This window comes from Pristis pectinata, chromosome 1 (genome assembly GCF_009764475.1).
Source record: "Pristis pectinata isolate sPriPec2 chromosome 1, sPriPec2.1.pri, whole genome shotgun sequence".
NCBI classification, from domain to species: domain Eukaryota; kingdom Metazoa; phylum Chordata; class Chondrichthyes; order Rhinopristiformes; family Pristidae; genus Pristis; species Pristis pectinata.
In genome coordinates this window covers 70069983-70084164 of record NC_067405.1, presented here as the reverse complement: position 1 = coordinate 70084164, position 14182 = coordinate 70069983, and the positions used below count along the sequence as shown (strand labels likewise).

At 37.6% G+C, this 14182-nt stretch overlaps 1 protein-coding gene across 1 annotated transcript in view; it reads right to left on the bottom strand.

Moving 5' to 3' along the window:
- LOC127568815 (disco-interacting protein 2 homolog A-like) overlaps positions 1-14182 on the bottom strand; it is a 202336-nt gene that overhangs the window by 88985 nt on the left and 99169 nt on the right. The window contains 1 exon segment of the mRNA XM_052013011.1: positions 6218-6427. Within this exon segment, the coding sequence (XP_051868971.1) occupies positions 6218-6427 (210 nt within the window).

Genomic DNA, 14182 nt, shown 5'->3' with positions numbered 1-14182 from the left:
TACTCTCAAGCAAATACTATGATGTTATTTTGAGCAAAAAACAAGGATATTTGTGCATGAGACCCAACTTGTGCAAGTCACATCTTCAATCAGCAAACAAAAGTAGCTGCACACATAATGTTGGCCAAGATATACAATTAAATTTCCCCAATCTTGCTGTGCTGTGATGGTCAATTTAGCTTGTATTAAGCAGATATAACAGTGATATGTTCTGATCACAAAAGTCATTCCAAGTATCTTATAAATTTCATCACAGGTGTCGTTGAATGTTTCCACATCATCAATGCAGACAATGCTCAGATCATCTTCCACTGATGATCAATTAAAAGAAATTACAATATCACCAAATTTCTCATGAATCAAAGAGGAATAGATCAAGTGGACAGCCAGCACCTTTTTCCTAGGGCACCAATGCTCAATACAAGAGGGCATGGCTTTAAGGTAATGGGTGGCAAGTTCAAGGGAGACATCAGAAGGAGGTTTTTCCACCCAGAGAGTGGTTGGTGCATGGAATGCGCTGCCTGGGGTGGTGGTGGAAGCTGATACGTTGGACAAGTTCAAGAGGTTGTTAGATAAGCATATGGAGGAATTTAAAATAGAGGGATATGTGGGAGGAAGGGGTTAGATAGGTTTAGGTGTCGTTTGAAGGTCGGCACAACATGGTGGGCTGAAGGGCCTGTATTGTGCTGTATTGTTCTATGGTAACTCAACTATATTTATTGGCAAGGACCATAATGAACACTTTGGAATGTTCAGTGCACATCAGCAATTTTTGGTGCATTATTTGCACAGTGATACACTATGAATATCAGAAGGAAATAGAAAAACTAAAAAAAAGTAAAAAAAAACATTAACTGCTGTTGATCTGCTGAGTGTTCTGGAATTTTCTGCTTTTTTCCCTCCAAATACATTTTGAATGTTTTGAGTTATTCTTGGCTGTAATCACATATACAGGTTATTTCTGTATTACTAAAAATGTTAATACATGTGTGTGCTATTTCAGAATGCCTGCTACATTGCAAAATCTGTTTCATTATTCTAAACTAAATCCTTTGTGGCAAGATATTGTAGGCTATGATGACAAAATCAATCACGGAATTAAAGAACTTTACAGCCTAGAGGATGACCATTCAACCCATCACGTCTGCTAGTCAAAGAAGATCAACTCACACAAATCATGCTTCCCAACTCTTAGCCAAGAGCCTTGTAGATTATGGAACATCAAGTGCCTATCCAATTACTTTTTATGCTCTGAGAGTTTCTGCCTGGCAGACATGCCCCCATTCACTCTCAACATTACCCTTTCAGGTAGTGAGGCTCCAGACCACTATCACTCTTGGGATGATAACATTCTTTCTCAAGGCCCCTCTGATCTGTCCAACAATTAACATAAACCTACATCCCTGGAGCTGATCACTATTATTTCTCCTATCCATGGTTTTATAATTTTATATACCTCAATTAAATTTTCCCCAGCCTCTTCTGTTTAAAGGAAAGTTATATAGTAAAACTGATAATCAGCTATCCAACTATTCAAACATCCCAACGGTTTGGCATCTGGCTCACCAGGTGATACTTGCCACACTCCCCATCCATTCGCCAGGGCCGAATTCCTGTATTCCCTTTAAATGCGCGGGGTTCAGTTGGTCATGTTCCCTTGAAACTTACCTGGTTCTGCTCCCCACCTCCTTTTGGGCATACTGAGAGCCATGCTTCCCACAATCCATTTAAAATTACCAGGTTCACTGGAACTTTTTTTTACTGTACATCTTTAAAAAAGTGAATTCGAAGTGTGCTGGAGTATTAATGGAATAACATCTTACTGTCCAGAAAATCTGCAAGCCTGATGCGCCCGATTAATGGAGTTTTACTGTACATGAATTCAAAAGGGAAAGCACACAACCCACTGTATAAAGTTGCCAATGGTTGATGGAGGTCAGCTTAATTCGCTAGAACAAGGACTCCATATATGCAAATGAGCTCTAAATTCAGCACAAGTACAACTTTACCCAATATTTTCAAATAAGGCCTCTGCTGTTTGTAATATATATTGGGATGAAAATGTAGGTAGGTTGATTATTAAGTTTTCAGACAACACGAAAATTGCTGGAGTTGTGAAGGTGAGGAAGGTTGTCAAAGGCTATAGCAGGATATCGATCAGTTGGAAATTTTGGCAGAGAAATGGTAGATGGAGTTTAATCAGGACAAGGGGGGTGGGGGGGCTGATGCATTTGGGAAGTCCATAGCTCCCTGAAAGTGGCAACACAAGTGGATAGGGTGGTAAAGAAGGTGTATGGCATGCGTGCCTTCTTCAGTAGGGGCATTGAGTATAAAAGTTGTCAAGTCACATTGCAGCTGTATAAAACTTTGGTTAGGTCACATTTGGAGTATTGTGTGCATTTCTGGTCACCGCATTACAGGAAGGTTATGGAGGCTTTGGAGAAAGTGCAGAAGAGGATCACCAGGATGTTGCCTGGATTAGGGATTTTTTGCTATAAAGAGAGAGTGGACAAACTTGGATTGTTTTCGCTGGAGCATTGGAGGCTGAGGGGCGACCCGATGGAAGTAAATAAATTATGGGAGGCATAGATAGGGTAGATAGTCAGTCTTTTACCTAGTGTGGCAATGTCAAATACTAGAGGGCATTGGTTTAAAGTGTGGAGGGGGGGTGGAGTTTTAAAGAGATTTGTGAGGCAAGTTTTTTTTTTGTTGTTTTGTTTTCCACAGAAAGTGGTAGGTACCTGGAATGTGTTGCCAGAGGTGGTGGTAAAAGCATATACAATGGCAATGTTTAGGAAGCATTTAAAGTCACACGAACAGGCAGGGAACAGAGGGATATGGACCACGTGCAGGCAGATGGGATTAGTTTAGATTGATATCATGGCGGCATAGACCTGGTGAGCTGAAGTTGTGTTGTGCTGGTCTATATTCTATGTTTTCCGGTTTATACAGATTCACTGAATATCAAGTTATAGATTCATGTAACTAAAATTATGAACGTAATTAACAGTTGAATGTAATTCTTTCCAAACCTCCAAATTTCTCTCAATTAGAAAACAATATTAAGTACAAATTTCGATTGTTAAAAGAGCGAAATGATTGGTTAAAGGTAAACACATAAGTAAATGAAACAAAGAAAATATAAAAATAACTAGTGAATTATACAATCTATATGACCAAATTTTGATACAAAAAATACAAGGTACACCTGAAGCAGCGATTAATGGTATTAAAATTGAGAAGATTATTTCATGGCTGAATAAGTACTGGCACATAGCCAATGATCTCAAGTGCTGACACTTCTAATTCACTAATACAATAGTACTAATGGGCCTCAAAGTACCAGATGGATTCCAAACCCAAACTTCCTCAAAGTATTCAGTACATGATAGTTAAAACAGTGATAATCTGGGTGAAACTATTGCTAACTGTAAACACCACCAAAAACTCAAAGCAAATCTCCAAAAACAGATCACTTTTACCCCTTGTACCAAGACAGAAAGAAGGGCGTCACTTTCCGTGCCTCCAGTATGAAGAGAGAAATGTTAGGTAGGCAAGCAGTAAGTTGGGAACATTCTATTGCAGTGACTACTAAAAAAGCCAACATAACCAAGACAGCAATAGATCTATTCCTGTGCTGATGGAACATCCCAACAATAATAATTAAGTAAACATGAAATCTGAATAAGGAAGAGTCCAGCCTCAAACTCCTCAACTTCATTCACTTTAGAAAAAACACAAACACTTACCACTTTGATGCCTCGGAAGTCAAGCTGTCCTCGCTATTATACAAATAAATGCTCAGTCATCCCATCCTCCGAAGTATAACATAGCAGACGGTTATTAGTCCACATTCATTCTTCTCCAAGTTAACCAACTGCCCCCACTGCCAGTGCCTCAGTCATTCTTCTGCCTCCAACTGGCAATACCATCTCTGATTTCTATTCCAGTGTATCACTTTAAGGTTAGGCTAGTGGGTTGTGAATCAGAGTGAACACATTGAAAGACAAATTAGGAGACAAAGAGTAAGAGGGACAAGCAAGTAGGAATGGAAAATTATTTAACAGGAGTAAATGCACTAAGACTGGTGAAGTGATGGGAGTAAAGCAGTGGTGAGAAGGGATGATAGTCAACAGAAGATGACATTTGGTTTATGAGAAGTGGAATAGTGAAAAGAGGTCGATTACTTAGGATGTGATGCAAAAGGTAGGGAAAATGATGAGGGAGAGCGAGTATCATGGCAAAACACTATATTGTGTATGTTGACACAGGACAATAGAAGAAAACCTCCAGGTACAAGATTTGAAGCACAATTGCTTTCACAAAGCTTTTTGCAGTCCAGACAAACCCACAGTTGCAAACTTGCACAAAGAACATAGAAAAACACCAATAAAATGAACAAGCACAGATTCCAAAAGGGAGGTCATGCTTGACCAGCATTATTTTACTTTAAATAACTTAATACATAGAAAAAGCAATTTCAGCAGATGTAGCATATTTACAGTTCCAAAGCTTTCAATAAGTTATGGCACATTGGACTTGTGGAATTGCCCAACATATCCAAGCTGGTAATTATGCTCCCCATGACCCTCCACCCAAAATTATCCAGCCAACAGCAACAAATTCATCAGGGAAGAGGGGTAGGGGTGGGGGTTGGGATAGGAATGCTGGGTAAGAATACTGGTGTGGTAAAATCATGTAACTGATGCAAAAGCATGTGATCATGATATCAAATAGGAGGAGAAAAAGGACAGGGAGCAGAACAAGGCAACCAGCAAGGCAGAAATAAGAAAAATCATACACCCAAGAAGGAAAATGGAAGCAAGAGCGTGTGCACAGCAGTGAAACATAGTACAGTTGGGAGTTGAAAGAAGCACACAACTGAAAGACAGCAAACACATGCATGAGACAAGAATGTGAGCACACATGCAATGCAAGAAATGTAAACAGAGAATAAAATGCGCTGACGTGAATGTACATGTGCACAAACATACAATCGCAACCAAAATACCAAATTAACATATTGTGTTTCTCTCATTGGTTAATACTATGCAATACATCTCCGTTTGATGTTGCATATTATCATGATAAATTCTTCAGTTGTTCAAAGAATAAGGCAAAGAAACAATTTATTGAAATTAAAAAACATTTACAACAAAATAAACTGATAAGATGGGAAAACAATGAAATATCACTCCAAAAGTGTGTGAGAGTGCAATTTTTTTGATTTGCTGATAATAACGTGAGAACCAGTAACTTCACATACCTTATGTCATGACTTCCACTCAGGAATAAAATGCTAGGATAGTATTTATTAGGAGGCAATTATGATTACAGAAACAAGTTTTTTTAAAAAAAATTTGTCAATACCATAAGTTTGCTGACCTACTTACAAGGTATATGTAAAGAGTTACTTGATCTATATATCCATCCATGTTCCACAGTAGCTATCACCTTACTAATCACATTTGACACCAGCAACTGAAATGATTCCCCTGAACAATTTCAACATCTTTCTCCAGTAACCTTGCAATATTTTGGTACAGTACAAAAAAGACAAGTATACAAACTAGAAATATAAAAACAAAAATATATCAGCACTACATATAAAAACAACAGCTTTCAGATGAGTTTTAAAATTAGATGAATATCATAGAACCCCAGTAAAAACAAAGTATTAGCAAACTTTTCCAGTTCATAGGAAGGACCACTGACTGAAATGTTGGTGTTCTTTCTCTCATCACAGACATTGTTTGAACTGCTGAATGTTTCCTACAAATTTTTTAATGTTTAAAGTAAGCAGGTAATGTTCTCCCAAGAATTATCCTTCAATCATCTCCAAAAGCAGATGTTAGTTTTCATTTTGTTTGCAGGATATTGCTGCCAAACTGACTGCCATGTATGTACTTCAAAAATAATTAATTTTAGGGTGCTATGGAATGTCCTTAAGTTGTGAAAAGAGCAATGCAATGTAATGCAAGTGTTTTTCTTTCCTTTTTGTAATATACGGTTTCTGTACTGACGGTTTCGAATGAGCAACCTTAGCCATACAATGACTTTTTATTTAAATTTGAGACACGTAACAGATCAATAACCCTGACTGGCCTACCTGACTCTGCACTACTCAGTTGTGGCAATTTAGACAACAGTCTTTGTATAGTAAAGGTTTTCTCTGATAATGCTGCAGAGGAAGTAAAATTAATAAAGGTTTACTGACCTAAATGGGTATGCGCCATGAGGTCAGCTAGTGAAGCAGTAGGTTTCCCTCCTACATGTGATGAGGTGGACGATGCAGAGGATGAGGTGGAGGAGCTCTGGATAACCTTGTTAAGCCAGTGCTCTACGTTCAAATGGCCCTGCTTTGGAGTGGACGTGATCCGGCCCTGACGACGGAGTGAGCCCTCATCTTCTGACGCTGAGGATGTGTCTGCATTCAATATAATACTAACGTTAGGACAGTGTAGTCTCTATTCTATTAAACTCAGTAACACAACCTCACAGGGAGTATTTGACACATACAGGACAAAGGATATGCAGGACACAATTTGCATCCCACAAGTAGCCTGACTTGATAAATTCTAATCAGAACATTATTTTTAATTCTCAGATCCTTATTAAGAATAGTCTTTATTTTACACATTACACAAGCAACATAACAATAAAAACTAGGTATAAATAATTATTGAAGTACAAACTTAATTCCATCAATTTCACAAGGAATTCAATTTCCCACTGCTTAATTGCCTTATATTCTCTGTTATATTCCTCACATGCTATCTAAATTATGTCCAGAAATGATAATGAGAACTAAAAACATACTTTGAGCTTCATTTCTTCTCCAGTGCTGTTCCATTCAAAGTCCCTCTACTCTAGTTTCCCTCACAGATTTTATCAAACCCTATTAATTCATTTAATTTATAACTAATTTCAAACACCAAAAAAAAGAGGCTTTTTATACATTTTGCACTAATGTTTAACTGCACCATATTCCAGTCTACATAATTCCGCTATGCAAACGGGAAAAGGGTGCAGTTAACTAACACGATCATAGGTTGATAGCAATATGTTAGGATGGACAAAGAATTGGTTGAAGAGCAAAAACAGAGTGGAACTAGGCAGGTCATAATGAGGTTGACAGGCTGTTACCACGGGGGTACCAGAGTGGTCCCTCCGTCTTTTATGGTCTATATAAATGATTTGGATGGAACAGCAAACAGTAATGTTTCCAAGTTTGCTGATGATACAAAGCCAGGTAGATGAGTAATCTTTCAGGAGGTAATGCAAACCACCTGCAAAAGGGATATAGTAAGCAAGTTAGAAAGGTATAATGTGGGGAAATGAGAGATTAGTATTTTGAAAGGAAGAATGGAAAAATCAGATTAATTCTAATGATAAGGAACTAGTATTCTAACTAGTGGTACACTGTGGGACCTGGGATTGCTGAAATTCAAATTACAGCAAGTTAACTTGCATGTACCATAGTGTATAATATATTTCAACAGTGTTAAAGTTCAACAGTAAGGCAGTCTTGCTACAGCTGCCAAGGGCTTTGGTAAACCTACATCAGCATTACTGCATTCTGCTTATGTCTCTGCATCCAAGTAAAGATAATACTTGGCTTCGAGGAGTGCAATGCAGATTCACTAGATCAATCACAGGGATGAGGGGAGTGTCCTACTGAAGTAGAATACATTAATGTTCATTGGAGTTTAGAAGAGCAAGAACTGATTTTATTGGAACAAGTGAGATTTTAAAAGGAATCGACAAGAGCCTATCCCCTCTAGCTGCAAAGTTTAGAAATATGTATGTATAAATTATGGTCCATTGGTTGAATCTTGTTTGAACTGCTGAACATTGTCCTACATCCATGGTCTGCCACCACTATCCCAGTGAACCAAGCTAGATGAGAATTGGGGAGAGGATTGTTGGGTGGTAAGGGGTGCAGAGAAAGCAAGGTTGTTTATTAAGTTGGAGATAGGCTGAAAAGTTTTTTGTGCATGTCAGAAAGTGGGTCACAGGTAAAACAGCTGAGATTGAAGAGGGAGTGGCCAGGGACTGCAGGTGGAAATGGGAGTCAAAGGGCATGGTCAGAGGATGGTAAGGAGTTGGAAGTCAGAGGCAACATGGCAGAATGGGGAAGGGTCTGTTTCCTCCAGCACAGAGCCCTAACAATGAGGTTAAGTCTCCAGATAAAGAATTGGCCATTTTGGGCTTAGATGAGAAATAACTCTTATTGCTCAGAGGGTCACAAATCTTTTGAATTCTCGACCCCAGAGTGCTCTGGATTCACAAGCATCAAGTCTATTCAGGCAGAGACAAAGATCTTTGGATACAAAATGATGTGGGTTTTGGCAAGAATGCACACTAAGTAAATTATCAGGTTTGATCCAGCTAAAGAAGGAGGTTTAAGTGGACATGCTGGGTTCTGATTCTACTTGTGCTCATTTAACATTTAAAAAAAAATCTTAACCTTAAACAAAAATACAATTGATTATAATAGAATAACTGCATAATACAAAAACTACACTACATATATACTTCATCCTTTAGACAAGGTTTAATTTCCTCATGATTTAATTTTAATTTCAGAATAATTATTTTGTTACAATTCCTGAGAAGCAACAACATTATCGTGAGAATATCCGTAAAGAAACATCATAATCTAACTATTCTTTTAATGTCATTACTTATGCCTTTTTGCAGAGAAGGAAAATTATACCTTGCGGTGTTACCTGTTTATCTCAATGGCAGTGTTGGAAAATTAGTTATGCCAGTCACATGAATAAATTTCCATAAAACATCAATCCCTGAAACATATTCATACCATGTGTGGAAAAATTAACATTTTAATTTCTTTTGAGGTTTCTAACTTCAAACATGCTTCGAAGTATGGTTTTTGGATTGATGGATTGATAACTCTTGTTGGCTTATGCGATTCTATCCTGCATTTTTATTTCAAAGTTCTGAACAAGTTGAAAGACTGTGACAATGGACAACAATAAAAAATTATGGCTATGCTTCCCCTAGCTCCAGATTTTTAGTCAATCCTAAAATTTTGTTGTTGTTGACCCCATTCAGGTTCAATAGTAACAAGTGAAAACTACATCATCCTCAAACCAAGTTTTAGATTTCAAATATGCCAATCCACCTGTCCTCATCCTGCCTGCAATATACTTTGGCTTGTAATAGGGGCAATATTTGTTCTTCTAACACATTTGGTAGCTGTCTTGTTGATCAATAACAGGATTCTTGCAAATATTCAAAGATAAAAATCAAACTCTGCAGATGCTGGCAACCTGGAAAAAAAATAGAAAATGGTAGAAACACTCAGCAAATTGTGCAGCATCTATTAAAAGTGAAAAAGTTAATGTTTCAGGTTATAGATCCTTCATCAGAACTAGGAAAGAGAAAAAAATAGTAGTTTGTTATAGAGGAGGGATTGATAGGATAAAGGGAACATCTCTGATGAGATGAGACCAAGGGATACCTGGCTACACAAGAGACTGCAGATGCTGGAATATGGAGAACACACAAGATGCTGGAGGAACTCAGCAGGTCAGGCAGCTACAGAGGGAAGTGGACAGTTGGCATTTCGTGTCAATACCCTTCATCTGACTGGAAGTAGCATCTATGCAATCGTCAGTCCAGATGAAGGGTTTTGACCTGAAACGTCAACTGTCCACTTCCCTCCACAGATGCTGCCTGACCCGCTGAGTTCCTCCAGCATCTTGTGTGTTGCTCCATTGTACAAATTGTTGAGACTGGGGAACCATTTGCAGAGCATCTGTATTCGGTCTGCAGAGCAACTCACAGCTCCATGTTGCTTCCCACTTTAATTCTCCACCCCACTCGTAGTCAGATTTGTCTGTGGCCTCTTATGCAGTTCTCCATCACAAGCTTGGGGAATAGCACCTTGTCTTTCATCTGGGTACATTGCAGCCTTCCAGACTTGCAAATCTAAATCTTCAAGTAACTTGCTTTCTCTATCTGCATCAGAACTGACCATTTCTGCTGAAAGTCACTTATCTGTGATTATTGACTCCGTTTTTTTTCTATTAGCACCACCTGACCAGCTGGGCACATCCTACAGCCCTGAAATTTGTAAATTTTAATGTTCCTTTGTCTGTATTCATACAATCAAACAGCGCTCATCTCAGCTTGTTCCATTTTTTCCCCTCTAAATGCCCTATTAACCCATCGACCCAATGACCTCTACAATTTATCCCTACATCAAGCCCTGACCTCTCCCTATTAGCAATGTTCTTTGTCGTATCCATCCCTTCAAGTCTCTGCAACTTAAACGTTTTCTCTTCATCATCAACTATTTCCTTTTCCATGAATTGCTTCATGTTTCTAGCATTCCCTGCTATTATTTAATTGTAGATAAAGCACAAGTCTAATATTTCAACCACATCAATTTCAGTTAATTAAGCACAAACTATATCTACTGATTTTTACAGTTTTCAAGGCACACAAAATATACAACATAAGTAGTGCAGTTTTAATCTTCAAAAGAAATGTTTTTTCCCCCGTTGTTACATTAGCCATGCACCATCACTGCACTAGTCCTGCTGTTGAACATTAATTCAAATTTCCCAAAACAGAGCAGAAAAGGCGAGCAAAGTATCAGATTTCTTTCTAACGTTAGGACTGGGTTCAAAAGATCATTCTGCTGAAATGAAAATCTTCATCCATTGCATGCTCACATTCAGCAGAAGCCCACTGCACAAACTGATCCCAAACATTTGGCATAAAATTATCAATTTCATTCAGCAGACACCTGATGAATTCAATAAGTCTGTGATGTGTGAGATTGAGCTAAAAAGAATAACCAACAAAACACACCAGATAGTAATAAAAATACAAATGGTTCATTTGAGTTTCTCTAGTCCGGCCATTTTTACTTGGTCTAGCCAACATTACATTCCAATTCTGCATTACATGTCTAACTCTTAAGGATGTTTTGCAATGGTCAATCAAGTCATTAATATTCAAAAATAATTGCTGAGAACATTTAAAAAATCTTTTATTGCAAGCACTTCTGAAGATTTACTTTTTAAACAAAGTCTGATAATAGAAACTGCTTTGGCACATGCAACCCTTCGGATATCAAACTGATGCACACAAGTCATGGAAATGAAGAGATCTTCAATCTGGAAATGGCTCTACTTCTAATTGACCAAGAGAGCATAATGCTAACATTCAGTTTTAGGCATCACATCATATTATGCATCATGGAAAAAGCATGGATTCACAGAATGATTCGAGGACTCCAAGGGTTAACTTTTAGATATGGCTTGCAAAAACTTGCTTTCTTCTTCCTTGTGTTCAGAAAATTGTAGGGTGACCTAATCAAGTCGCTTCCTATAATTAAGTGACCCTGATAAAGTAGGTTGAGAGAAACTATTCTATCTGGTTGGGAAATCCAGGAGGAGGACCTTCAAAAGAACTAACAGTGAAATCATAAATGATTAATTCAGAAAGCTCAGTGAAAATAGAGAACTTGCTGCCACAATAAACAATTGAGTGAGGCTATTTGGAACTTCTGTATGAGAGTCGACAGATGTGAAGCAAACTTGGGTAAATGGAGTGGAAATACAGATCAGGCATGATCTAATCGATCTGCAGAACAGGCTCAAGTTGCTCAATGATCCATTCCCATTTGGATCTATTTATGAAACTGCAGATTAATGTTAAAACCTGGTTCTCAAATTAACATTTCAAAAAAAAGATAGTTACACTTTTTCCAGGAATATACAAAGTACAAATACACTTTTTGAGTATACATACCTGACTCAGTAAATCAGGCAATATATCAGAATAAATTAACATGCATTTTTAATTCAAACACTATTAAGAATTCTCAAGGAGCAACTCCTCATTAAATACTTGATATTTTGAGACGGTTGCAACAATGTGGCTTAAGTTCTGCATAAATCTGCATAAATTTTCATCGATGATAGATTTTGATTTATAGCATTTATTTCCCAAAATCCTTACTTTCAGGAGCAATTATTCCTGCCAAGGCTCCATATCAATGACAGCAATAATTAAAAGATAGTTTATGTGCTTCCCAGCAAAAACTCAGGCTCCAGTATACTGCTTGTCTACAATGCTAATGTATATGAACTAACAACAATAGAATAATCTCCACTGATTACTAGGTGGAAGCTGTTCTGCTCTGACTGGCTGAATTGGGCTGTGATCATTCTCCCAGCAAACCAAATAACTAGGGCTGTAGATAGGGCTTCAAAAGGAAATTGAGGTTTCTGGCAAGGGGAAATTTCAAAAAATAAGGATAAATGACAAAATGATAGTGCAAGGTAACAAGCTACATAATGATAACTAGAGTCTGATGGGAAGGGGCAATACTTGTACTTCCAAGTCAGAGCAGGAAAAAAACTGGTAAAAAAGGAAAAAGTAAAGGCTCTTTATCTGACTGCACACAACACTCATAATAAAATTAGTTAATTACTGGCACATATAGAAATAAATGGGCACAATATAATAGACATGACAGACACTGGTTGCAAAGTGACCAAAGATGGGGTGTAAAACAGACAATTTTCTAGATCGGCATTCTGAGAAATCAGAAAGGGAATAAGCTTTCTTCAGAACTAATATTGTATAATGAGAAAGGTTTAGCTGGCTCTGGAAGTTAAGGTGCTTTTAGGAAACAGTGATCACAATATAATGGGAGTTTTATGTAAAAATCCAAGTGATTTGGCTCACTCTCAGACTAGGATCTTACACCTGAAGAAAGCAATATACAAATATATGAGGCATGAGTTAGTTATGGTAAACTGAGAAACTGCATTAAAAAGATATGGCAGGAATTTAATAATACATAACACTTAAAGAATAATACACATTATGCAAATAATATATAGGTAAAAACATCCAGCAAGAGAAATAATCCAACTGTGACTATCAACATTAAGTTAAGGGTAGCAGTAGATCAAAAAAAAGGTGTATAAAGTTCCCAGGAAAACAAGTCTGAGGATTGGGAAATTTTCAGAATTTAGCCAAGGCATCGCTAAAAGAAAGAGAAGGTTTCAAGAATATAAGAGTAGGCTTGTGAGAAATATAAAATCAGACAGAGAACTTCTATAGAGGTTCTAAAAGAAAAAGATTTGCAGAAGTTAATGACTGGTGAATAAGAAAATAACAGAGAAAATGAAAAAATTTCTGTGTGTTCTTGAAGATTGACAACATCTCCTGGAAGTAGTGGAGAACAACCACGGAAATTAAATGAAATGCTCAAACAAATGAGCATTATTAAAGATTTAGTTCTGAAGAAATTAATGGACTGAAAAGTGATAAAACTCCAGGGCCCAATGACCTGCATCCTACCGTTTTGAAGAAAGTGGCTATATAGAGACTGGAAACATTGACGATCATCTTCCAAAATTCCACAGACTGGAACTTAGAAAATGTAACACCAATACCGAAGAAAAAAAAGAGAAAAAACAGGGAGTGATAGACCAGTTAACCTGACATTAGTAGCAGGGAAAATGCTAGAATCTATTATCAAGAAAATGGTAACAGAACACCTAAAAAATAATACTGAACAATGTCAAAATGGATTTATGAAAGAGAATTCATGTTTGAGATTGTAAGTAGTGGTATAAATATGTGTAAATCAGTTGATATGCTATATTTTAAGTTTCAAAAGGACTTCTATAAGATGTCACACAAGAGATTATTAGATAATATTAGAGGGCAGAATATTGGGTGTAGTATAGTGGTATGGATTGAGGTTTGGGTAGCAGACAGAAAACAGTAGGAACAAACAAAAAATAAAAATACATATGCTGGCAATCTGAAATAAAAACAGAAAATGCTGAGAACACTTAGCAGGTCAAGCAGCATCTGTAAACAGCCAAACAGTGTTAGAGTATCAGGTCATTAGAACGAGCAAAGAAAGAAAATCAAGTTAGCTTTCAGTTGTACAGTAGGTGGGGGGGGGGGGGGGGTGGTGGCAGAGGAGATGGATAGGACTATCTGTAAAAGAGCGAGACCAGCGTTGCCATGGCGATAGGTTGTAGAGATCACCTGGTCAGTTAGAGAGTGGGGAATAAACAGGCCATTTTCACCCTGGATCTCAAGGGACCATTAACTACAGATGAATGACAATGATGGATGAAGATGATGATGCTTGCAACAGAGTGAATGCCTGGGA